General features: G+C 35.8%; 1 protein-coding gene across 1 annotated transcript in view; it reads right to left on the bottom strand.

Moving 5' to 3' along the window:
• The window catches only part of ergic2 (ERGIC and golgi 2), a 69,688-nt gene that overhangs the window by 16,486 nt on the left and 27,548 nt on the right, over positions 1–25,654 (bottom strand). The window contains exons 6-11 of the mRNA XM_028818014.2: positions 23,897–23,937; positions 18,718–18,819; positions 15,282–15,377; positions 7,493–7,548; positions 6,920–7,018; positions 3,668–3,765 (exon numbers count right to left, since the gene is read on the bottom strand). Coding sequence (XP_028673847.1) covers positions 3,668–3,765; positions 6,920–7,018; positions 7,493–7,548; positions 15,282–15,377; positions 18,718–18,819; positions 23,897–23,937 — 492 coding nt within the window. The remainder of the gene's footprint in view (positions 1–3,667; positions 3,766–6,919; positions 7,019–7,492; positions 7,549–15,281; positions 15,378–18,717; positions 18,820–23,896; positions 23,938–25,654) is intronic.

Below are 25,654 nucleotides of genomic sequence, written 5' to 3'. Positions count from 1 at the left end.
ATTTACATAAGATAACACCACAACAGCACAGTGCAGGTGAGAGAAAAAGGGCAGATATTCAAAGTTAGAATGTTTAAATGTTCATGTATTTAGCAGAATTTCAGCTTTCAGACCTCCCAAATACATCACAGGCTTTTGTTGATGAATAGGCTGCCAAGCAAAACCCGCTACAGAAATGCAAGGACAGCAAAAGATACTAGTGGCTGAGGTACAATCAGCAGTAAAAAAGTTAATGAGATTGGAAGCAGCTGATAACCAACAGCAAACATTATTAATCATAAAGTAAGCTAAGGTGGCTCCAGTGTTCAGGTAAGTGTAGGGTGCACACCTGTGGGGTAGGGGCATTGTAAATAAAATTTGGAATCAATGCAGGCATGGGGAGAAAGGAAAAAAAATTAAAACTGGTCACATTTAAATGCCAATGATGTTTGAAAAACAAGTAAACTAAGGTCACCTATTTATCATGTATAGCTTTAAACAAGAAATGCTTACATGAAAACACAGAGCACTGCATCATAATATATATGTGATTAGAAACAGCTTCTTAATCTGAAAGCATGCGAAAGGTGCTAGGAATACCACCATAAACACTACAAGGAAAAACACAATGAAAAAAGCTTCAGTTGTTGTTCTGACTTAACGATACAATACAATAAATACTACATTAAAACAGTAGGAGATATCCACTGAATAATCTCTGTTCTACTTATTGTGGTATTTATAAGTATGGTTCCTTTGCAGCCAACAGTCCAGATTCACTTTTGGTGAACATTAACATGCTTACAGATTACTAATAATTTAAATGGCACTATAAGACAGAAGGCTACATTTTTGGGATAACATGCATAGGGGACTCTCAGACATTTCAAGAGGGAATTCTAACCACCCCTCCCCAGTGGTCACGACACAATGGGTTGCATGGATAAAACTTTGCTAAAAGACTTCTATATAAACAGTGTGTGTATATGCACAAACAAACACATATATATTCATATATAAATAATAGATAATATATATACACTCATCGGCATGCAAAGGTTTGGGCACCCTAGCTTAAAATGTATTATTGTGAATAGATATGTGAGCAGAAGATGAACTGATCACCAAATGGTATAAAGTTAAAAAAGACAAATTTCTTTAATATTTTAAGCAAGGTTAGATTTTTATTTCCATCATTCACAAACACTAACAAAATAATGAAAAGGGCATGAAGCAAAAGTTTGGGCATGCGACATAGCCAGTACATCCTAAGACACCCTTTGGCAAGTGTCACAGCTTGTAAACGCTTTTTGTAGCCAGTTAATAGTCTTTCAATTCCTACTTAGGGTATTTTTGCCCATTCATCCTTGCAAAAGACTTCTAATTCTGCAAGATTCTCACATGTGCCGCTCTCTTGAGATCTGTCCACAGATTTTCAATGATGTTAGGTCAGGGGACTATGAGGGCCATGGCAAAACCATTAACCTGCTCCTCTTGAGAGATTCCATTATAGATTTTTGAAATGTGTTTCAAATCATTATCTTGTTGTAGAACCCATCCTCTTTTTAACTTTAGTTTTTTTTTACAGATGGTGTTATTTTTCCCTCTAGAATTTGGTGATATTTATATGAATTATTCTTCCCGCTACCAATGACATGCTCCCTGTTCTACTGACTGCAGAATAAGCCAAAGCATGATCAATCCACCCCCATGCTTAATAGTTGGAGAGGTGTTCTTTTCACCAGGCATACCTTTGCACATTGCAGCCATAACAAAGTTATATTTTGACTTTATCAGTCCACAGGACTTGCTTCCAAAATGCATCAGGCTTGTTTAGATCAGTGTTACCCAAATGCGGTCCTGGGGACCCCTGTGGCTATAGGTTTTTGTTCCAACCGGATTCCTAATCAGTGACAACACCTGATAGCACTGATCTCATTTAATTAGCTGGTATTTTTTTTTTCTTTTATTCGACATTCAGAAAAGCATAGCAGCATGATTTTTACATTTATAAGACATTTAGAAATATTTCTGCTTTTGCTCAACTCTTTTTTGTTGATTTCATTGTACTTTGCCCTTTCTCTGTGCAGTTTTTCCCCTTCGTTGTATCTTATTAATGACAATTTAAAACGAGCAGATCAGACACCCAGGCAAACAACACTGAATAATCAAAAGCTGCAACTACTTTAGAGTCAGACCCACTAATTAGTAAATAATGGATTAATTAAACAATTAGAACACCTAGAAAAATAGAATGAAAATCAAGATGAAAATACTGTTAAAAAGAAAAAAAATACATTATTCCTATATAACTGCTTGGTACATTTGAATTTTTTTTTCTTTAGCAAACTTAGTTTCCTAATTTCTATTGGGAAATATCAGTTCACTTAATTAGACCAGGAGTTCAATTAAAAACAGAAGCTGGTTGGAACAAAAACCTGTAGCCACAGGGGTTCCCCAGGACCGAGTTTGGGAAACACTGGTTTAGATGTGGTGGGTTGGCACCCTGCCCGGGATTGGTTCCTGCCTTGTGCCCTGTGTTGGCTGGGATGGGCTCCAGCAGACCCCCGTGACCCTGTGTTCGGATTCAGCGGGTTGGAAAAAGGATGGATGGATGGTTTAGATGTTCATTTGCAAACTCCAAATGCTAAATTTTGTGGCTGGGATGCAGGAAAGGTTTTCTTCTGTTGACTCTACCATGAAGGTCATATTTGTTCAGGTGTCACGGGGGCTTGGGAGTTTATTTGCCTTTCTACCAATCCAACGAGCAGTTCTTTCAGAAAGTTTTCTTGGTCTTCCAGACCTCAACATGTCTTCTACCATTCCTATTAACTGTCATTTCTTAATAACATTACGAAGTGAGGAAACAGCTACCTGAAAATGCTTTGCTATCTTGTTGTAGCCTTCTGCTGCTTTGTGAGAATCAATTATTTTATTTTCAGAGTGCTAGGCAGCTGCTTAGAGGTGCCCATGGCTGCTGATTGTTGGGATAAGGTTTGAGGAGTCAGAGCTGCAATTTGTACCACCTGGAATTTCCTAAAGATGAATGTGAACAAGCCATAGTCCTAATGGGCTAATGAAGGTCTGAGACCTCAGTAAAAGTTATCTGAGACCTCAGATATTTGGGGTGGCCAAACTTTTCAATGTATAAAACAAAAGCAATACACTAATCTTGCATAAAATGCTGTAAAAAAATGTGCCATTTTTAATGTTATGCTTTTTGGTGATCCGTTCATCTTTTGCTCACTTAACTATTCACAGTAATTATATACAGTCCTCTCCAAAAGTACTGGAACATTTGTTTTTACTGTGCACTGAAGACATTTGTGTGTGAGATCAAAAGATGAATATGAGAAGAGAGAGATCGGAGTTTCAGCTTTTATTCTCTGGCATTTACATCTAGATATGTTAAACGACACAGAACAACACAAAACATAGCACGTTTTGTATCAGACCACCAAGGGTTGGCTCCTGCCTTGTGAAAAGTGAGGTTTAGACAGGATTTGGCATACCATTTTCCTGGTACTCATAAAATTAATGGATCATTGGTCAATCAGTTTAGCACTAACAGGAGAGCCAGCAAGCAACCATCATCAGTGTATTAGTGAATACCACGTGCTTTTCCTAGAACAGTAAACTGTCTTCTCAAAAATGTAGCCATACATACAAAACTCAGACCTCATTTTACCTGTTCTGTCACTGAATACTGGTGAGTATCAGCTGAGATTTGAGAAGTGTGAAGTTTTGTTGGCACAATTGTAATAAAATACTGGAACATCTGGTTATCTGTAATAGTTATTTAAAAAAAACAAAAAAACATTGACATATTAGCAGAAGGGGAAAACACAAAAATATCAGACTCACATTTTTAAAGAGATCCCAAGGAATAAACTATCAATAACTACATTTGTTAACTAGAAAGTACCTGAAAACAGATTGGAACATTTTCTCTAGCCTAGTGGCAGCCTACAAATAATAATACAAAAAATGGCTATGTAGAAGAAGTAAATGTTGAAAAACCTCCAGTGGAACGAAGTTTAATGTCTTCTATGCAGGACTCTGTTGGGTTAGCTTTGTAAATTTCACTCAGTTGCTGATTACTTTATTTTTGACTTACAAAGCAAATAAAGTGACTTACAAAGGAAATGTTTGCACTACAACTATTCCCATACTTCTGCAGCTGGAATAACTAGCAGTTACTCAGAGTAACACAGTAAGAAAGACGTGGGGATTCAACCAAAAGCCTTACCACTTTACAGTTCTAAGCAGCCTGCACAGCATGTGTTGCAGTGTTACACATTTAGGAATTAATGCTGCCATTTAAGATCAGGCATAGCTCTTTAAAAACAGGATGACACAGACCGAAAAGCCTGCTTCTCCTCTTAAGGGATATCTCATTATCCATCAGCTATCTCTAAATTATATGCCACAAGACCACAACAGCAGCATGAAATACTTTAATTGTTTTTTTAAACAAAAATAACATGCCAAAACCCAAGTAGAAATACATAGTAAACCTGTAAAACATTTTGTGAAAGCACATGAACAAACTGAAAATGATAATCTTTTTGCTGGGTGGTTAAAACCAGCTGATTATGGAAAATGACACTGAAAGCCTGAACACCCTCCAAACACCATGTCCTACTGTTTTTTTTTTTTTTCACCCAATGTGATTAACTAGATTATGACACATTATAATCATTGTCTGAGATGTTATGACTTACTTTCTATGGAACAACCACCTAAATATTGATGTATAAGAAATACCTTAGTGTTCAAAAAATTTGGAAACACCCAGAAATGTTCATGTTTTTGATGGAAATTGATTTTTTTTTTTTTTTTTTTTTTTTTTAAATCATACTGGTATTTGGTGTGTACTATTTAAGCAGCCAACTGAGGACCTGTATAAGGCATCTTTTTCTCAAACTACAGACTCTGATGTACTTACCCTGAGTCTTTCACATCTTTTTCTATCCTAGTTAGATCCAGTTTGCACTCTTTTCTCTAAACAGTAGTGGAAACCTTTGTATGAAACCTTTATAGTTTCTTGGTAATCCACTGCATGGAATGACCTTACTTTTGCAAAACAACAATTGACCAAGGTGTTTCTTGAGAAAGCTGTTGACTCACACACTCTCTCAGTCTGTCACTCAGCAACAAAAATACTGTTTCTCATTTAGTTAAAGAGCTGGGGCACTAGGTACCTGGTAAGAAAGGACATTTTGATAAATCAATATTTATGGGTAACCCCCTCCCCATAGAAAAACTAAATTTCCCAAAATATAAAAAATGCTTTGACAGAAATTTGGTGATGTTACTGGACCCATATATTTTTTTTATTTGTCCATATCTGTCAGCAATAATACTCAAAATTTGGTACACAAAACACCATAACCAAATACATTATTTTGATCATCTGATGTGACCGAAATATCTCAAAACTATACTAATAAACAGGGGCACAGTGGTAGCGCTGCTGCCTCGCAGTTAGGAGACCCGGGTTCTCCCCGTGTCTGCGTGGGTTTCCTCCGGGCACTCCGGTTTCCTCCCACAGTCCAAAGACATGCAGGTTAGGTGGATTGGCGATTCTAAATTGGCCCTAGTGTGTGCTTGGTGTGTGGGTGTGTTTGTGTGTGTCCTGCGGTGGGTTGGCACCCTGCCCAGGATTGGTTTCTGCCTTGTGCCCTGTGTTGGCTGGGATTGGCTCCAGCAGACCCCCGTGACCCTGTGTTCGGATTCAGCGGGTTAGAAAATGGATGGATGGAAAATGAAAGCACCACACCAAATATACAGAAAACAAATCAGACAAAATCAATTTTAAAAAGCTGCCTTAGGAAATTTCCCGGGCAAAGCCAGGTAACACAGCCAATAGTAAATAATAAATAAGTCATTTCAAGCAGTAATAGTCTTTTACAACATTAGTAATGTCTTGGCTGTATTTTTAAGGCAATTTAACATTACCTTAATAAAAAAAGTTATCAATTTCAATCTAAAACATGAACATTTCTGTGGGATTTAAAAATCTGAACAATACATAATAACTGAAATATTCTTATATCCAGATAATTTTTCAGTTTTATATTTAGAATTTGAAGTAGACAGCAATAACCAATTATCAACTTATTGTTAAGTATAATCCATCTGCAAAAGTATGACTAGAAATTCCAGCTATTTTTTGTTTTTTTCTTATACAAATCTTTAACTATTCAACTATTTCTAAACAATACCATTTTAACGATTCAAACTCCGCAAACTGTAACAGATGTCACTGCTGAATCAGTACTTTAAAATTAGCAGTATAGCATTTTCATTCTGGAACTTCCAGCCACAACAGACTGACTATGCATTTCAAAGTTAATGGAAAAGCAAATTGTACAAAACTTTAAAATGACAACAGAGTAGGTTCTGACACATTTACTTTATGCTTTGAAGGAAACATTGTTGAGTCTTCAACTTAAAAGAATACTCCACCAAAAAATTGATTTCTTTATATGTTAGTTTGCTCATGTTTTCTGTAGCGACGACCAAGAAAAAATATTAATCTCATGTTTTCATGGAGAACAAAGACTCAGTATTATGTGAATCCATTTCCTGTTTATGATGTGCAAGTATTTAGAAACAAAATGTGTGCATTTTGCATGTTGTGAGCAAATTACTGAATTACTGACATGTGGATTATAAGTTGGTCACAATTAGCTTGCATCATATGATAAACTTTTTTAAAATCTTTGTTCTCCATTAAAACATGAGATTTAAGATTTTTCTCAGTCACCATTACAAAACATAGAAAAAATATAGTTGTTCAAATGAGCAAAAGTTGTTCTGTTAGGGCACCAATAATGATATGAAAATTTATATTTTTGTCTTACTTATGAAAAATCATGAATGGTTTGACCTTCATTGTACACATATTGCTAAGACTACCAACAAAAATACATACGTTTTCGGGAAATTTTTTCTGTTCCATCCAAAGGGTTAATTATTCCTGGAACAATTTCTCCAAAGGATAAATGGTCAATTCTGTGTGAAAAGTTGTATGCTATTAAGAAAAACAAAGTAAACTTTAACAACAGACTTGATGTTTTGGATAAAATGTTCCAAGGACTTTATATTAAAAAAGAAACGTTCTCAATAATGAAATGCAAAGAAGCATGAATTAGAAAAATATATTCAGACTAAACTCTGCTTTGAATGGTGTAATGAAAATGGTATGTTTAAGTAGTCCACACATCCAGAGCTGAAGCAGGACTTGGTTACTTATTGTTCATACTGTATCATTTGGGTTGCAAGACAAATAATGAACCAAATGCTCCATCTAGAGGGCAAACAATGAAATTTCCCTTACTTCTACAAGTAATGTTACTACTTAGAATGAAGTACACCACACGCTAACTAAATGGCTGTATAGTTTGTGTGTACTATCCTTAAAACACATTACAATAAATACTTCCAATTCTGAACCAGTTAAAGTACAGAAACAAACAAGAAAAAAAAACAAAAAAAAAACTCTTACTGTCATGGCTAACAAGTGCTGCCAAGTGTGCATGGCCTCTAGGGTGAGGTATAGCCCTGAAAGAAAAAGGAGGGTTAGAGTAGTGTAGAGATATTTATGTTGGTAAATACATGTACATTATGTGAAAGACCTCTGCTAAAATTTCACAGTTGTAATTGTATAAAGAATAAAAATGTAGCTAACATGGTAATCACCCAGAAATGACATGAACATTCATTAAAGAACCCTCAAGAGCCTAGTCTCAGCATTGTATCATTATTGAAAAAATACAAACCAAAGCAGTCATAAAGACTTTCATGACTCATGAAGTCTTATTCTTGAAGCAGATGCTATACTCTATGTAACAGTTTCTTTAACAACCATATGTTTGCTAACTTCTTATAGTTACAGTGTGGGGAGCAGGAAAAAAGTATAAAGGTATCAAAAGACTGCACCGCATATAGGAAAAACAATGACATCTCATATATTATTTAATTTAAATGTTATTTTATGGCAAAAAAATTAATAAAATTAATTGTCTGTTTTAAATGGTGTCATTTTCTGTTTTCATGTAAGCTAAAAACTCATGTAGTCATTTTTTTTTTAATCTTTATGCAAAATTCTTTCATGTCAAAGATGAAATGAGTGAAGCTGTGCAGCTTGGGTAAAATGACTGTGACTATAAAACATGCACATACTAAAAGGGTAAACTGCATACATAAGTAATAAATGCATCAAACAAAACAACAAAAAAAAAAAAAAAAAAACAAGCAGAAACTCATGGGCAATACCTGTAATAGAAAAAGATAAACCAGCAAAAAAAATAAGGAGCAGGACATTCTGGTTGCAATAGAGATTTATCCATCTTTGTCACAAAGATTTACAGACAAAGTGATGAAAATATTAGGCAAACGGTAGCAATGAGATTTCTTTTAAAATGTTATTCTATAGATAAGGTAAACATACAAAAGTCTGAAACATACAAAAGTCTGAAACCAAGAACAGGGTAGGAGAGTGAGTTTAAAAAGTGAAAGGCCTGAAATCTGATGCACAAGCCAGTATCTATATAATAAGGCAATACACCTCATCACTTTGCAAAATTTGTGGTTTTATATAATTATATATAGAAGTTAAAAAAAAAAAACAAAACACACTATTAATTCTTATAGTGAACTGTGGTGTGGTCTAGCCAGATGGTGGTGTCTCTCCACCCTCACTACTCAGTCCCACCCCACTAAATGTTTGGTTCTGTGTTTAGAAAGCAGTCCAAAGAAAGGATGACAGCAAAGTGCTACATCAGAAGTTGATTTTAGTGTTGGAACTCTTTAACTTTAAAGCGCACTTAACACTGAAGCCAAGAAGCACTTCTTTATGCAAAGAGTTGTGGGACATCTGAAACAAATTACAGTGGAACCTCGAGATACGATCACCTCTGTATACGAGAAATTCAAGATAAGAGGAAAGTATGAGCGAAAAATTCAGATCTAAATACGAGCATTGGCTCACGTAACGAGCCACGAGCCAGGCTGTGGGTATAGCTTGTGGCTTAGCAAGGGGGCGTGGTAGCAGTAGCGAGCCGCAGGGTGATCTGCGGTGTCTGCGTTTCTCACCTAAGTGCACAGGTGGGAAACTGCCCACATCCATGATTGTTCCTGTGGCTGATGGGCTGCAGCTGCCATGTCCTCCCCGCATATATAGAGAAGTGCGAGCCGGTTAAGGGGGAGAAGAAGTAAAAGAAAAGAGAGGAGAGGAGAGGAGAGAGAACGGAGGTTGCAGGAGGAGGCAGGAAGCAGCAGCAGTAGGAAGTCGGTGCGGGAGAGCGAGCGAGTGCAGGCGAGCCAAACAGCTGAAGCAGGACGGTGTAGAGAAGGTCAGCTGCATTAAGAGTGTCTCGCCTGTTGCAGAGCCCGCATGGGAGAAGCAGATGAGACGCTGAGGCTAACAGAGAAGCAGCACCGGGGATTGTCATCTGTTTTTTAAAGACTGCTTCTTGTTGACGTTTTAACGTCGTGTTAAAGGATTGTTATTCTTGTGTATTTTAAACCTCCACTTCACAACTGTTTTAAGGATTATTTATTAAAAAGATTTATTGAATGCTCTACTGCACTTTGGACACCTGTTTTGATTCTTTTAATAATCAGTTATATTATTTACCAGTGTTATATATTAAAGGTAGACTACAGTATATATTATTTATCAGTGTTATTTGTTAGGAAAATTGATTTTTATGTTAATATTTTTGGGGTGCGGAACGGATTAACTGGATTTCCATTATTTTCAATGGGGAAGTTTGTTCTAGATACGAGAAATTCGCTATACAAGCTCAGTGCTGGAACGAATTAAACTTGTATCTAGAGGTTCCCCTGTACAAAGTCAAGTAGTTGAAGCAAAAACCTTGACCTGGATGAGTTATTGAAACATCTTAGTTATTAGTTAAACAAACAAGCTTTACGGACTCTATGGTCTCTTCTCATTTGTACAGATTAGTGTGCATATGCAGTCATTGCAAAGAAGTTACAATGCATGAAGCAAATGATTCACCAAGCACCAGAAAAACTCGAGCTAAGGATTCCATCAGACCTTACCAAATAGTTGACTTAATTTGTGTCAACTGATAATTGCCATAGGTTGTTTCAAACATAAATGCACACTTGATACTTAGTAGTTCACCCTAATCTGGATCGGTTCACACAACACTATACAAGTAGCTGAAGGCTTACATTGATATTACCGGTAATAAAATACAGTTAAAATTTCAGGTACAGCTGGCATTTGGCTCTTGAAAACTTTTACTCTCCAAATTAAATGCTAAGGCATTTTATCTCCCACAGAGCTGTCTCAGGCAACAAACATAGCACAGACAGCAAGCATGATTATTATTTATTGCCTTCACCCAAATTAAATCGAAAAATAAATACATTTACTGTACGGATTTGAACTTTCATCTGCTCACTTGCACAAAGGGAGTTTTCTTAATAAATGCGGTTTAGTGGTCTGCTTCTGTTCCTAATGATTCCCTGGCCACTGCCATGTTAACAAGAATTGTCTAAATATGGTCAGAGGAGAAGGGAACAGGACTGGTCAACACAGACTTAATACAAGTCAGGAACAAGAATCTTTATCATATATCTATACATACAGTGCCTTGGTGTTTATTTTTCCCCCAAACATTTACCTTCTTGTAGGTAATATCACAAAGATTACAAAATTGAACTTTCCATAGTAACTTTCTCACACACATATACCAACATATATTATATAGGTGTTATTTTAGAGCCTTCTAATCTAATTTATAAAGCATAAATAAATTCAAGCCTCATTTCTATCTTCCTGAAATTGTCTTTGTATCAAAGATTAACTTGGAAAGGATTAGGAAAATGCAATTTTCATATCCTGAAAATAAAAGAAAAATCACCACTGCAAATTGAAAGTTTTATGTATTCTTGGCTTCCCACATTAGTCCCACAGCAAAGATTCTTTAAGCTTTGCTGCCACAGAGTTAATGAATCTATATGCACTCACAATCATACAGTACAGTGTAGACCTACTAACATGGAAGGGTCAAGATACAAAGCTCAAAAACATTTAATAAACAAAATGAAAATGCATATTTGAGCTAAATTAATTTATGAACACTTAACTCTTCAACTGCAGATAGGGAAAGCAAAATAAAAGGGCTAAAGCTGAATCCACAGCTTCCAATAGTACATGTTCATCCTTCATGCACCACAGACTCAAAAACCCAATTTTCAGGGACAATTCCTATCCCAAAGCTACACATTTGAACTGCAGCAAATTCATTTACCTATTCACCTTGGAGGGCTGCTTTATATAGGAGTAACAGCATGCACTTACTGGTAACATGGACAGGTAAGTATTTAAAAGCATAGTCCATATGTAAGAAACACTTTAAGTGATCTCACATGTTGATTACTTTAATTTTTTTTCAAAATAAAGATAAACTTCTACACTTAAATATGTGTGTTGATTTATCTTATTTTTCTCTGCAAACACACAAATTACCTGTACTTGTATATGTATAAACATTCCTATGTTAGTAGAATTATAACATCAGACTTGGAGACAGCACCAGTCATATCACTTGTCGACATGGCATGTGATGATAGATAGAGTTGTGGTTTGTACTACCATAAAATATACCACAATTTACACATCACCATATTTTAACAAAGCACAACAGGTTAGCTGGGAGCACTATACAAATTTAATTTAGATTCTTCAATGGGTGTTGTGTAATCTTTACAACTTAACTGAATGAAAGTCTACTGTCAGTAAGTTTTGTTGAATACTTTGTTTTGTGTACTACTCCATTTAATTGTTAAAATGCTGGAATATCATATTCTTACAAGCACAACTCTGATTCATTACTTATAATACTTTCTATAATTCAATGGGGCTGATGTACAGTTTAATCGCCTATAATTACAGGAATCCATTTTGTCACGTTTGCAGGTGTCAATTTACCTGGAAATATGGTTAATAAAGAATTATATACAACTTGTGCAATTGCTTTTAATAACGCTGGTAAAATCCCACACTGAGGACATAAAGCACATTTGGCTAACTTATCTATTTTGAAATGTTTAAACACATTATTGTTTTATTTCATCTTGAGGTGATCTATTATTTTTTTCTTTTAAAATACAAAGGGGCTTCGCTCACCAACCCCCGTGTTTGGTTTTCCGGATACACACTTCTAAGATTTTTTTTTTACAAGGTTACAAGGTTTATATTTTCCCATTCAGTGTTTTGCCATGAATTCCATTTCACTTTCCTCTCCTTTATTTACAAGGGAGGCTCCCCAATCGATATTTAAAATCCCCCAAGATCACCACATCTTCTTTATCATGCAAATGCATTATTTGGTTAAATAATATACTGTTACCTGAAATAAAACAATTTAGTGCCCTATAGTAAACTCCAGTCACTAAATGTCTTCCTTACTAACTTAACTCAGATGAGACACATAATCTCTCCAAAATGTCCTGGGTCTGCCTCGAGGTCCCTACCCAGTTGGGCTTGTCAAAAACACCTCCACAGTGAGTCATCCAGGAGGTTTTCTAATCAGAAACTGGTACCACCTCAGCAGGCAGCAGCTCTACTTTGAGCTCCTCCTGAATGTCTGTGCTTCTCACCCTATCTCTAAGGCTGAGCCCAGACACCCTGCGAAGGAAGCACATTTCTGCAACTTGCATCTGAGATCTAGCTCTTTCAGTCACTATCTAAAGCTTGTGACCAAAAGTGAAGACAGTGACGTAGATTGACCAGTTACCTGAGAGTTTTGTCTTTTGACTCAGCTCTCCCTTCACTACACCTGACCGGTACAACATCTGCATTACTGTAGATGCTGCTCGAATTCATCTGACAATATCCCACTTCCTTCTTTCCTCATTTGTTAGCAAGACCCTGAAATACTTAAACTCCTCCACTTAAGTCAGCTCTTCATCCTCAACCTGGAGAGGGAATGCCACCCTTTTCTGGATGAAAACTGTGACTTCAAACTGAACTGGATACCCTCCACTCCTTGGCTGCACCTAGAAATTCTGTCCATAAAAATTATAAACAGAATCGGTGACAGAGGGTAGCCCTAACAATAAGTATGTCTTGATCCCAGCAATGTGAAACAAGCCTCTGCTCCAGTTGTACAGGAACTGAACAGCAGCAGCAGGCTCAACACACCATACTTCCAAAGCGCACCCCCCCAAAGGATACCTTGACGAACACAGTCATATGCCTTTGCCAAATCCACAAAACACATAGACTGGTTGGGCATAATCCCATGAACTCTACATAATCATTCTAAGGGTAGAACCTGGTTCAGTGTTCTGCAACCAGGATGAAATCATCCCACAACTGAGATTCAATGAACAGCTGGATCCCCTTTTCCAGAACCCTGGCACATGCCTTTCAAAGGAGGCATGGGAGTGTGATCCCCTTAAAGCTGGAACACACCTTCCAGTGACCTTTTTTAAAGATGGGGACCACCAACACAGTTTGCCAATCCAGTGGCACTGTCCCTGACTTCCACGCAGTGATGAGTGTCAGCCATGACAGCCCAACAACATTCAGAGCCTTCAGGAACTCAGGGTGAATATCATCTAACCCCAAATCCCTGCTACCAAAATGATTTTTTTTTTTTTTTAAACTACCACAGCAACCTCGAGGAGGTCCCCAAAATGCTCAAGCATGGATGAAGAACTGCTTGCCCCAATCACTACAAGGTAAACCAACAGTCAATTTCCATGGTCTCACCAAACTCCTCCTACATCTGAAATTTTACTTCCACAACAGTCATTACCACACTTTGCACGGCTTGTCAGTACATGTCAGCTGACTCCATTGTTCTACAAGTTAAGCAAGTTTAAAAGGTCATCTGCTGCCTCCTGATGACAACCTTTACTGCTGGCGTCCACCTCTGGGTTCGGGGTTGCCATCGTGACAGGTACTAATGCCCTTATGGCTGATACTCTGCGCAGCCACCTCAGCAATGGATGCACATAACATGCCCATTCCGGTCAATGTCCCCATCCTGCCTTGGAATGCAAGAAAATTTGTACAGAGATGTGCGATAAAGAACTCTTTCAGAATTAGTAGTAGTTAAGGCAGCTTGTTTCCTTTTTTTTTGAAGATTATGCAGCTACTTAAATACTTTCCTAGTGTTTTAGTGCTAACTACACCCATTAAGCAGGCAGCTCCACTGGACTGCTACAGCAGAAAAACACAGCTATAAACACACCTTTAAGGCTATATCCACACTATTACATTTTCATTTAAAATGATGTTTTTCCAACAAAAAAAAAAAAAGATCTGTCTACACTAGCATTTTTAAATCATTTACGAAAGCATCTCCATCCACACTACCATGACTGAAAACAAATATGATGTTGATATTTGCCTACACAGCCCACGCACACTTCAGTGGAAAAATCCATAAAGAGTATTGTTAGCCACAGGATTTACCGTAATCTGAAAACTGTAGTGACCAGTGTATTACTTGGATTTTATGCATATATGCAGCATTCAAACTGTACAAAGTGAAATTTAGATGCATATAGATCAGAAATACAATAAGCACAAACAATGGAACGCAACTCTCTATGTTCGCAATTAGTCGATGTTTTTAAAAGGTTACATTTTCATACATCCACATTACAAAGGCAAGTTGCTGTTTTCAGAAGTATATGGCTCTGGAGAGAGTTTTCAAAAGTCTGCATTTTCAGGTGTTAAGAACACTGGAGTAGTGGGAACAAAAGGTCTGAATTTTTACATGAAAACATTACATCTTGCCTGAAGAAGGGGCCTGAGTTGCCACGAAAGCTTGCATATTGTAATCTTTTTAGTTAGCCAATAAAAGGTGTCATTTTGCTTGGCTTTTCTCTACATTCATAATGGCTAACACGGTACAACACCCTAGTGCTACATGAAAACATGGTAGTGTCGAAGTAGCCTAAACTAATCTCACACTGACAGTAATTAAGCAGCAGCGTTTAAATGCAACTTGGGACAGCAACTGAAACTGAAGCTTATTGCTAAAAGTATTTAGTATGCTTAAGAATGGGTGACAAGTTTTTTACTTTATTTATTACAAAAAAATACTAATTATTCAAAGAAATAGTAAAGTATAAAAATACAGGATACGCAGTACAAAGTGGGTACATGATTAAAGTAAAGAAGAGCAAAATCCCACTGTGGTATAAATTTAGAACAAACAGACATCATAGAAAATAAGCTAGCATATTTTCATCACCGGATTACAAATTTCTTCCTTGGTAACAAAACCACTACTTACTTGCCTACTGTAATATGAAAATTCCCAGCAACTTTGTTCACATAAAGATGGCCATGTATTCTGCAGGCATCTGAAGGCTGTAATGGACTGTCCTCTCTAAAAGGACAAAAATAAAATAGGAGACGGTAATTGATCAACAGTTTGTTACATTAGATAAGAAAGTCACAGATAAAGCATGCTTTAATACTACTAACAGTAATATTTAAATGGAATTATTCTAAAATAATTAATATCTCTCTATTATAAAATAAAATCTCGAGATAAGACTTTTTCCAAGAAATTTTTTCAAGTCCCACAAGACAAGACTTTTGCCAAGAGATTTTGTTAAGTCCCACCCTCCTCTCAACCATTTACAACCATGCCCAGTGTCTACTCAGCTCTCAATTCGTGTCAATGCTTTTGTCAGACATAGTTCCTGCACTCTCGGCTCTTATAAATTTTTACGTTTTCCTCAATTAAGTCCTCAATAAAAGAAGACTTATGTCAAAATCTTATTGATGAATTTCATCCCGAAGGGTTATCAACAGAAGACACGGGCAATCCTAGCACCGAGAAATGATGAAGTCAAACGGATTAACGTGAAAATTGTCGATTGTTTACACGGCAATGACGTAAAATTTTTGAGAAAAAAGTAATCCTAAGGAGGTTAATTATTTATTAATAAGAAAGCATCTACAATGTCTTTCTTTTTCATTAAAATGTAAATTAACCAAAATTTTGACTATAAACAAAAAGATTTTTAGCATATGTAATAATTACTAGAGGTAGGCAATACGGCCTCAAAATTTTATCACAATTTTTACAATAACAGTATTAATTATAGCATGAAAAAATAAATAATAAATGAACAATTACTGTAAATGAAGTAGAATAAACCTATCAAAAAAACCACTAACTTAAAGTCTGGTGGTAATGTTGAGCGTGTTCATGCGGTTTAAATAAATTCCTTAATAATCACAGATTCACAGATTAATCACAGTACTGTTCAGTTTTGCTCACTTTCAGTGAATGTTGACAACATGGCTGTTTTGTTCTTGTCTGTAAAATTACACATTCATTTGGGCATCTTTTTATGTATAAGCAGGTGTTCAATTGTAACATGACTTCTCTCTGTCCTACTTGCTGTTAGAGACAAAAATGTTCAAATACTATGGACAGGCTAGAAAAGTGTCTAGTTTTAAAATATTAAATGGATAAAAAATTCATAAAAACAGGCATAATGTCAAACCTTCAGGAAACTAAAAAAGCAGTAATAAAACAAAACAGATTGAATTTCATAAAGGATATAAAGCACAATTCAGGAGGAAAGGTTGTACAGAAGATGTAATGTCTTTTTTTTATTTTATTGATTTTATTGAGATCACACAACATTCCATACAAATAAATAAATTTTTACAAAAAACAGGATTGAAAACAAATCAACCCCCACCCCTGAAGATGTAATCTCAAGTGTGCACAGCAATCCAATCACATTTTAACATTACATATTGACAGCAAATAACATGCTGACCTTCGAGTAGAAAACACTTGCATAGTTCATTGCATGTCACTCGTGATGGGCAACAGCACAGCTTCTGTTGTTTCTGTTATTAAACCTTAGGATCATCCTTGCTTGACTTGTCAAGTCTGGCATATTATAAATGCGCTACAAGTGCAGATTTAACTGGGAGAAACCCAAGGCATTAATTTAGAGGCAATAATGCATCCTTAACAAGTAAGTGGTTTGAAAAATGCTGGACAAATTTAAACCATGGTATAAATGATATTTCTTGGCACAGAATGTATTTGGAACAAAGTTGGGAGATTATGTGAAAGTGAAGCTGTCAGGGCCAGGCTAGCTGCCAAAGCTCAGAGTACATATTATATTGGAAGGAAAAGTCCTTCATATTTTCTTTAAGGCACTAATAATGAACTAATAATGAGCTTTCAGATTGTATATTCCATTCACAATAAGGACAAAAGGATCTTTTGATTCACTACATCCATTGTGTAATTTTCATAAACTTAAGCAGCAATTTAGCAACATGCTTCAAAAGCATGCCTAATAGTGTGCCCTCACAGGCAGCATACAGACACTATACATGCAACCATTTGCTTTGTGCAATTTATTCCTCAATCAATTAAAGACATACATGTTGTTCTGTTGTGCAAAGAAATACTTTTGAAAAGTGACTGAAAAAAATGGGTAGTGCTTAAGGTCTTTAAGAACTCTTAACAGGAGAGTATAGCAATGCTTTTGATGACATTAGACAGCTATGCCCTCTAAAACATTCTTCTCTTTGGTTAAGCTAATGATTTAAGTACAATTTAAGAAGCAGCTTTAAGAACTTTTTAATGTTACACTAAGATGGGGGGAATAGGGTGTATTCAACAAAGAACTGGACTGATTGCCTCACTGTTATTATGAGACAGATTCTACTCATACTTGTTTATATGTGCTTCATAGGCTTTTAAATATGGGGTTGTAAACTCTCAAGTATATTTGGTAAGCCTGGTACCAACACAATGCCCTGACTATTTGCTCTAACACATCCACTCTTCAAACATTTCACACATTCTTGTCAATATTTGTTAAATTAGGTAATATGCATAGAACAAAGAAGACAGCAATATTAAGAAAATTTTCAATTGGACATTTTCCGTTACATTGCGGCATGGAATTTTGCACACAAACCAATAAATCTGAAAATGCCCAGTGGAGGGTAAGCGACCAGATGGTCTAGGTTATTCTGACTTTTATGATGCAGAAACGGATTATCATCAGACCTACTATTTGATTTGCTTGTTTCTGTCTTCTGACCATGGCCCTCCAGAGGTTTATTTTTCTGCTATGGCCATTGTAGGAGTTTATTTTCCTCTACTCTGTGCCAGCTGGTCAAAAATTCACATTCAGGAATCAAGAAATTCATCTACATCCTAAATCAACTGAAACTTGCTTTTTCATTAACTTTAATAACATCAAACTGTTTCCATTAAATGGGTCGCTTAGGTAAAATGCAGATAAATACTATATTAAATAGTATCTAATAAATAAATAAATAAATATTTATTAGATCTGGTTGATCTATTGTCAACCTTAATGTATAAATGTTTTAAATAGAAAACCTTTTTCTGATAAGAGTGAAGTTTTTTTTTTGCACTTTAGTGGTTAACTTTTGCTTAAAAATACCTGGTTGGTTTTGAATTTAGTGTACTTATATTTATTAGAAATTACCATAGTATTAATTAATGATAATGATCCAAGTAAATGTAGTATATCTTTGTTTTTGTTAATTAGTCTGTGGAAAGCAGCTTGTGTTGCATGTAAATGTATGATAAGGTGCTATATAAAGTTATTATTATAAGAGCAGGGGCTTATTGTCTAAAATCTGGACAATACAACAGTCTTATTATAGGCAAGCTTGTTGACATTTTATTTTTATAATTTTAGTCTTACCGAGGTGGCAAAGCTGTTGACAATCCCATAAAGGCTGTTTTGAATAAGACATCCTGGAGAGAGTGTTCTTCTTGTAATTTGCTTTGAATAAGATGAAGAGTTCTAAAAAATGAAAAGCAACTCTTGAAAATCATACTTTGAACAACTTACATTTTATAACAACTGTGACTAACCTTTAGAATAACAAAGCCATCCAGTCCAGTATTAAAATATTAAATGGATAAAATTTTCTTTGTTAATGATCAAGTCCACAAGCCTTTGTCACTCAGAACTATTCAAAAGATGGGGGTAAAGTGTATATTATCATTCCTGCCAACTACAGGTGTCAAATTACTAAGAATTTAAGATTCAAAATTTCACATTAAAAGTAAGTATATATTTGATTATATTTAAGTAGAAGTTAAAAATTCTGGGTAATAAGTGCACATTTTACCATGTGTGTTGCTTTTTTATAATAATATTTTACTTATTTTGCTCATAGGGCTTATGACTCTCAGACAGTTGCAGAAAAGAAGTGGTTGAAAGCCCCAAACTTGAATTGAATGTCACACTTAAAAATATAGCCATTTACAAAAATAAGATGGTCTGTGCACAAAAAAATGACATAATCAAAGAAAAAGCAGAATGGGACATAGTTGCCACTGTCTTCCTATACCTGCAATGCACACAAGAAAACTAGACAAAAATAGTTTGCCATTGAAACACAGTCAATCAGTTCTGTGTTTCCAAAAGCAGAATTGACCCTTCATAGATCACACACTGCTGTGGTTCTGGAGCAGTCGGTCAAGAAATAACATACAGAACTAAATTCAGTTTCTATTTTCTTTTACATTCAAAGAAAAAAAAAATCAATACTGGCGAGTTTTCTTTCATTATACTTTATTGTTTCAGGCAAAATGTCACAAGTAAGCAACAAAATAAAGGTACAGACTGCATGGGAAACTAAATATTGACTGAGGTAGCTAAAAAGTGTTGCACACATCAAAAAATTGATTTTTGCCTAGTTTTATTGGTTCCAGTAGAATATATACTCTAATGAAGGCTACTGTAGGTAACCTGCAATTAAACAACTACAGCAACATACAAGGTCTGCACTTTGAGGAGTGCGAGTCAGATGTAAGGAAATGCGCGCTTTCACTGTGACATCTGCTGTTTAGCAGCTGGGCCATGGGTAGAACCTGCAACATGCTGCTTAAGGTGAGATTCTTCTGTGGGCGACAGAAAAAGCTCCATGCCTAAAGTATTCATCACCATGGATAGGGCTGACCCACTGAAATTCTGTCTCACCCACAGACTTATACCTTGACAGCCTCTTACGTTTCAATGGTGAACTTTCATTAGCAGACATCACTAGATTTATCATCTTGTTCTAGATGTTCTGCCTCTATACTGTACAATGTGACTTTTTTTTTCTCCTGTCAATATATGAATGCAGCACAATGCCATGGATAATGAAGCATGCACTGCTAGTCCATCTGCAACGTTAGTGCAACAAGAAAATAGAACTCATTCACTCCACTTGTATAACTGGTTTGATTTTAATTGTTCTTATGTTATTTTTCGCACTTTGAATAGCTAGTGTCTATATGAGATGATGTGTATGAAAATACAGGTCAAATCAAGTCCCTTACTGATTCAATACAGTACACTATATTTTATGTTCCAATACAGGACAATTCAGTAGAACTGCCACTCATCCCTTGTAATACGGGTGTGTGTGGTTGAAGTTTGTGATCAAGAAACAACAAAGGAAACAATCGCTATTAATAGACCTGGACTCATTTGGTGCTGTTTAAGTGTGAAGCATGGTCAGATTGACCAGATTAAATTAAGGCATTTAGGAGATAAATTAAAATATGTACTCACAGAAATTTTTAACACATTATTCGCACATGTTAACATTCATTACACAGCTCCAATTACTTTAACAGAATTACAAATTAGATGAGCAGTAATTTCCTAACTAACTAAACAAAGAAAAAAACAAACTCTACTTTCTGGCTTTGGTTAAATAAACATATAAAAATACGGATCCTAGGGGAACACTTTGCCTAGCAGGTCAAGTCATAAGAATAGAATCGAGGTGTCATTATGGATTCAGAGTTACAGTATATTTTACATTATATATGAGGTGTGACAATTTAATTCTTGGAATAAACCTGTTGAAAAAATGTCTGCACATTAGCAGCTACTATCACCTCAAAATTATCTCCTTCCAAAGCTATAGCTTTAGTTTGATGGCATCGTCATTGCTGGAAACATATCTGGAACTGTTTCAGCAATATCCTGAAGTTCCTTTGTCAAATTATGCTGAATATTAGAAATGTCTGAAAATCTTTGTCCTTTCATAGCAATTTTTATTTTTGGGAATAACCAGAAATCACAAGGGGCTACGTCAGTTAAAAAGGGTGGATGATACAATACAGTATTAATTTCTTAGCATTGTCATGATGGATGATCCACTTCTAGCTTCATCGTTGACATCTTCTTGCCTCTTTCTGAACCTCTCATCCCACTCAAAGACACTTGGCTTTTTCATAGCATCCTCACCATACACCACTTTCAACAGTTGCAATGTTTCAGTAGCACAGGCAACACTACACAGCCATTCCAAGAATTAAATTGTCACACCTCAAATAAAACAAATTTTTTTCATTCAAGAAAACAGTAGGCGCATCTTCACTTAAGGTCTACAGAACAGTGGCCCTTACATTCCACATCATGAAAACCTTCGAGAGGCTGATTCTGGACTATATGAGTCTGCTTGCGAAAGACCACTTAGACCCACTATAGTTTTCTTACCAGGCAAAGACTGGAGTGGAAGATGCCATTATCTATTTTCTCCACAAGGCTGACTGCTTTCTAGGCAAAGCTGGCAGCACTGTGAGGATTGTGAATTTTTGATTTCTTAAGTGCATTCAATATCATCTAGCCATCCCTGTCAAGGGGTAATGTCAGGGATATGCAAGGAGGATGAACCTGCAGTGGTGAGGCTCAAGCAATGTGTCTCTGATGTGGGGCAATAAACATAATATCAGGTCATGTCACCTGCAGAAAATTTCTGATGATTCTGCACAAGTATTGATAAGGGGGAGGTGAGACGGAATGGGGTGTATTAATGGGGGGGGGGGGGAGGCAGAGTATAGTAAAGTGGAGAACTTTTGTTTCTTATTGCAAAGAGATCTGTCTGCATCTTAACTTCAGCAAAAACAAGGATGGTAACAAAGTGCCACTACGTCCAGTCACTACTCAGGGAGTGGATGTGGAGGTGGTGCACTGCTATAAGTAGCTGGGGGTGCACATCACTGATAGGCTGGAAAGCTTTCATGAATGATACAACACAGTATTCATTTCTTAGCCAAAATTTTGTGAAAACCGAGTGCACCATTGCTTGAAGCATTGTCATAATGAATGATTCACTTCTGGCATCATCCATTTTGACATCTTGCCCCTCTCTGAACCTCTCATCCCACTCAATGTGCTCTGTAACCCAGATAACGGAGTATAAGACAGGGTTAATTTTTAAAATTTTGTTAACATTTTTTTTTGTAAATAAATATGACTAACATTGTTGGCTAACAATCTACTGTATATAATTTTTAAAGTAGCTGTTCTGTTATCCATCTTTTCTCTCATCTGTCACGCCCACAGTCCCAACCTCAGACGGATAATCAAAGTTTTACTGTACTCCTAATGGTTTACAAAGCCCTCAACAATCTTGCATGTCACTATAATTTGGAATGGCTGTTCCCATACATCCCTAGTTAAAATATCAAATCTTTGAACACTGGAATGATCAAATTTTCAAGAATGATGCACAAAATAACTGGTGGATGGCTTTTGTTTTTATGCACCAAAAATCTACAATAACCTGGAATACCTTTGGTAAAGATATGAATGCCTAGTACTGCTTTTTTTCTAGGTCTATTAGCACAATTAAAATCGCAGAATGACCAAATGGGGAATGTATGGTCATTTAGTCTTGGAACCCCTGGAGGTTTGTTTTTTCTAGTATTCTAACCAGCTGGAATATTTCATTTCACCTCATCCCTCGCTGTCTGACCACGGCATATTTTAAAGAAAAGAGCAAATGCTGTTTAAAACATTAAAAAGTTGAGATTTGTATAAGTTGACTAATATTCAAACACAAGCTTTTATTTTACTCAAAGTATACTATGTTGGGTAAAGAGTGACCAGGAAATATACACCTTAAAAGGTTCTGTACAGGTTTCCATTGTAGCTCAGTAACAGCTCTAAAAAAAAGTACTAGATCTAAGGAGCTATAGATCAAAGTATATGCTGACAATCTATGTGTTGCAACAATATACTTTACACCATTTACAGTGCTTACTGGTAAAAACTGCTGTGTGTTGCAGTGTTTTATACAATCATACAGTCCATTGCATAACCTTAATCAATCAATATTACTCAAAGAACAAATGGTGGTAAAAATGACAGTACATTAACTATAAATAAAAAGTGCACAAATTGAACTTAGCACTTCGGCATTAATATTGATATCTATTTGTACATCTATTTGCCAACTGTTAATAATATACTTTAAAGTCTCACTGTAATATTTGTAATTCTTAAGTTTAAATGAAAACAAACAAACCAAAATATTTTAATGCAAGTGACTAAAGACTAAAAGGAGAAATGTCTGGTTTAAAAGTTACCAGAACAAGTACACTGTACCTCAAAGTATTTTCCTTAAATGTCCTTAAAAGTTTAAAACTGATAAAAAAAACATTTTTGTGGGCACTTCTTGTCATATTATTACTTAGTATTGCTAATATTATCAACATCCAGTAAGGAGAACAGTTTCCACATTGATGGCTTTAATAATGCACAATCAAGTACTTTATTGCTTCCATTTTGAAGTCCAGCAGTCCTGCCTGTATTCTTATACACTACTCATTTCAGTTTTCATTTAAAAATAAAAATCACCAAAAATAAGCAGCAAAAATGTGTATAGCATGGGGGAACAATTTGCAACACAATTCAATATATCTGTTTGCTTTTGAAAGTTCTTTTGAGATAACTGTGTTTTTTAAAGCTTTAAGTATGCATTAAAAGTATTCACTTAATGCAAGAGGAAACAAACTCCTCCCCCCCCCAAAAAACTTATGGTATGGCCGCCTGTGAATTCAATTAATATTTTAATAATATAACTTCTTACCTTTGCCAGATCTTTTGCTGAGGTGAAAGATCAAAGATCACCTGCCATTAAAATAAAAAAAATGAATAAAAAGGTTGTTAGATAATAAACAATTGACCCTAAAATTTAAAACTGCCAGTACCTCTAATATTCTATCATCTATTCCCTGTATCTGCTTTGTCCACTAAAATTTCATAGTCAGCCAAAATGGAACTAACCCTGGATAGAAGCATGTATTCCAATGGTTATATTAATGGAGCAGACTTAAGCCGATGTCACGTTACATGACATTCACTCGGAGGAGATGTCAAACTTGATTACCAGAGTTGCTGATTTTAAATCGTGTCAACTTGATGATTTAAATGACTAGAAATCATCAGGAATGTCAAATTATCCAACTGCATGAGGACTTTGAATTTTGAAATTTGTATGTGAATTTCCCCTTGGGATTAATAAAGTATCTATCCATCTATCTATCTGTCCAGCACAGGTTAACACTTACAAGGAATCCTGTACTCATCCCTTTAATTAACAGCCGCAATCTTGGGCCTTCTTTTTCTATTCTGTCATTTTACATAAAAGATGGCACAGACAGACAAGTCCTTCCTCTGTTTACATGGTCCAAAACACTTGTGTTCCTTATTCCTTACTGCAGCATTGTATGCAATGTACTTCAAGATGAGCCTTCATTTGTTGTCATCTGTCATAAACAATAAGCCTGTTTCTATGACTTGAGGCAAAACCAAACCTGTTTGATTTTGCTGGGGTGAGTCAGGGGCTAACTTGAGTTATTGGGTATGTCACACTACGAGACTGGAGGTCACAGAAGCATGGCACAATTGCTCCCTACAGGCTACAATTATATAAATGAACTCTATAACTAAAAAAAGTCATGCAGTGTGACATGGTCCTAACTTTTTTGTAGAATGTGATGTAAGGTGAGAGTGGGTTCATTTACATATTTGTAGAATGAAGATTTAAAACCTCCAAAAAAGGAAAATCGGATATCAGTGTTTTATATTGTTATTAGGAAACCAGCTGATGTTTGCCTGTTGCTGTAAACATTTTAAAGTCTTAGCATATTATAGCCATACTTATGCAACATTGTCAAATAAGCAGAATTAACTCACAATAAACTCAAAAGTAGCAAGTGCAAATTTAAAAAAATACATTTATCAGGACATTTGACCAGATGTTGCAGTGGCATTTATTTTACTAATGTACAATAACATTTAATTGACACTTTGAAGCATGCATTCCAGTAGGAGTACAACAGGTATTTTGCAGCACAATACATAATTATAGTGCTACAGCCAGAAAGAAAGCAAGACTAAAGTTGATTCTTTGTTTAAGCAGGTGGGAGAAAGATGAAACCTTTACAACCTAGGTGAAAACCAGATTTAAAAAAAAAAAAAAAAAAAAAAAAACCAACTCAGTCTCATTCAGCCATCAACATGACATGGTACACTAACATTTGGCAATAACAAGCCTTTTAAAATCATCAATTAACCCAATATGCATGTCGCTTGAGAGTGGGGGAATCTGAAATAGCCAGAGAAAATTAACATAATCACAGCAAGCGCAATAAAACTTCTCAGGATCAATGGTTTGAATGGAGCCGTTAGGCGGCAGCAGCACTGACACCACCACTATATCTGACATGTAACACACAAATATAACACTGCATAATTGAAGAATTAATTCTGAAAGGTAAGCATTCACTTCAATAAATGGACATGTCAAAAGTGATTACCAAAAAGTCTTTATGAGACTTATTTT

This window comes from Erpetoichthys calabaricus, chromosome 1 (genome assembly GCF_900747795.2).
Source record: "Erpetoichthys calabaricus chromosome 1, fErpCal1.3, whole genome shotgun sequence".
Classification (NCBI taxonomy): Eukaryota; Metazoa; Chordata; class Cladistia; order Polypteriformes; family Polypteridae; genus Erpetoichthys; species Erpetoichthys calabaricus.
The sequence above is the reverse complement of the archived record's forward strand: the minus strand, read 5'-3'. Positions and strand labels throughout refer to the sequence as shown.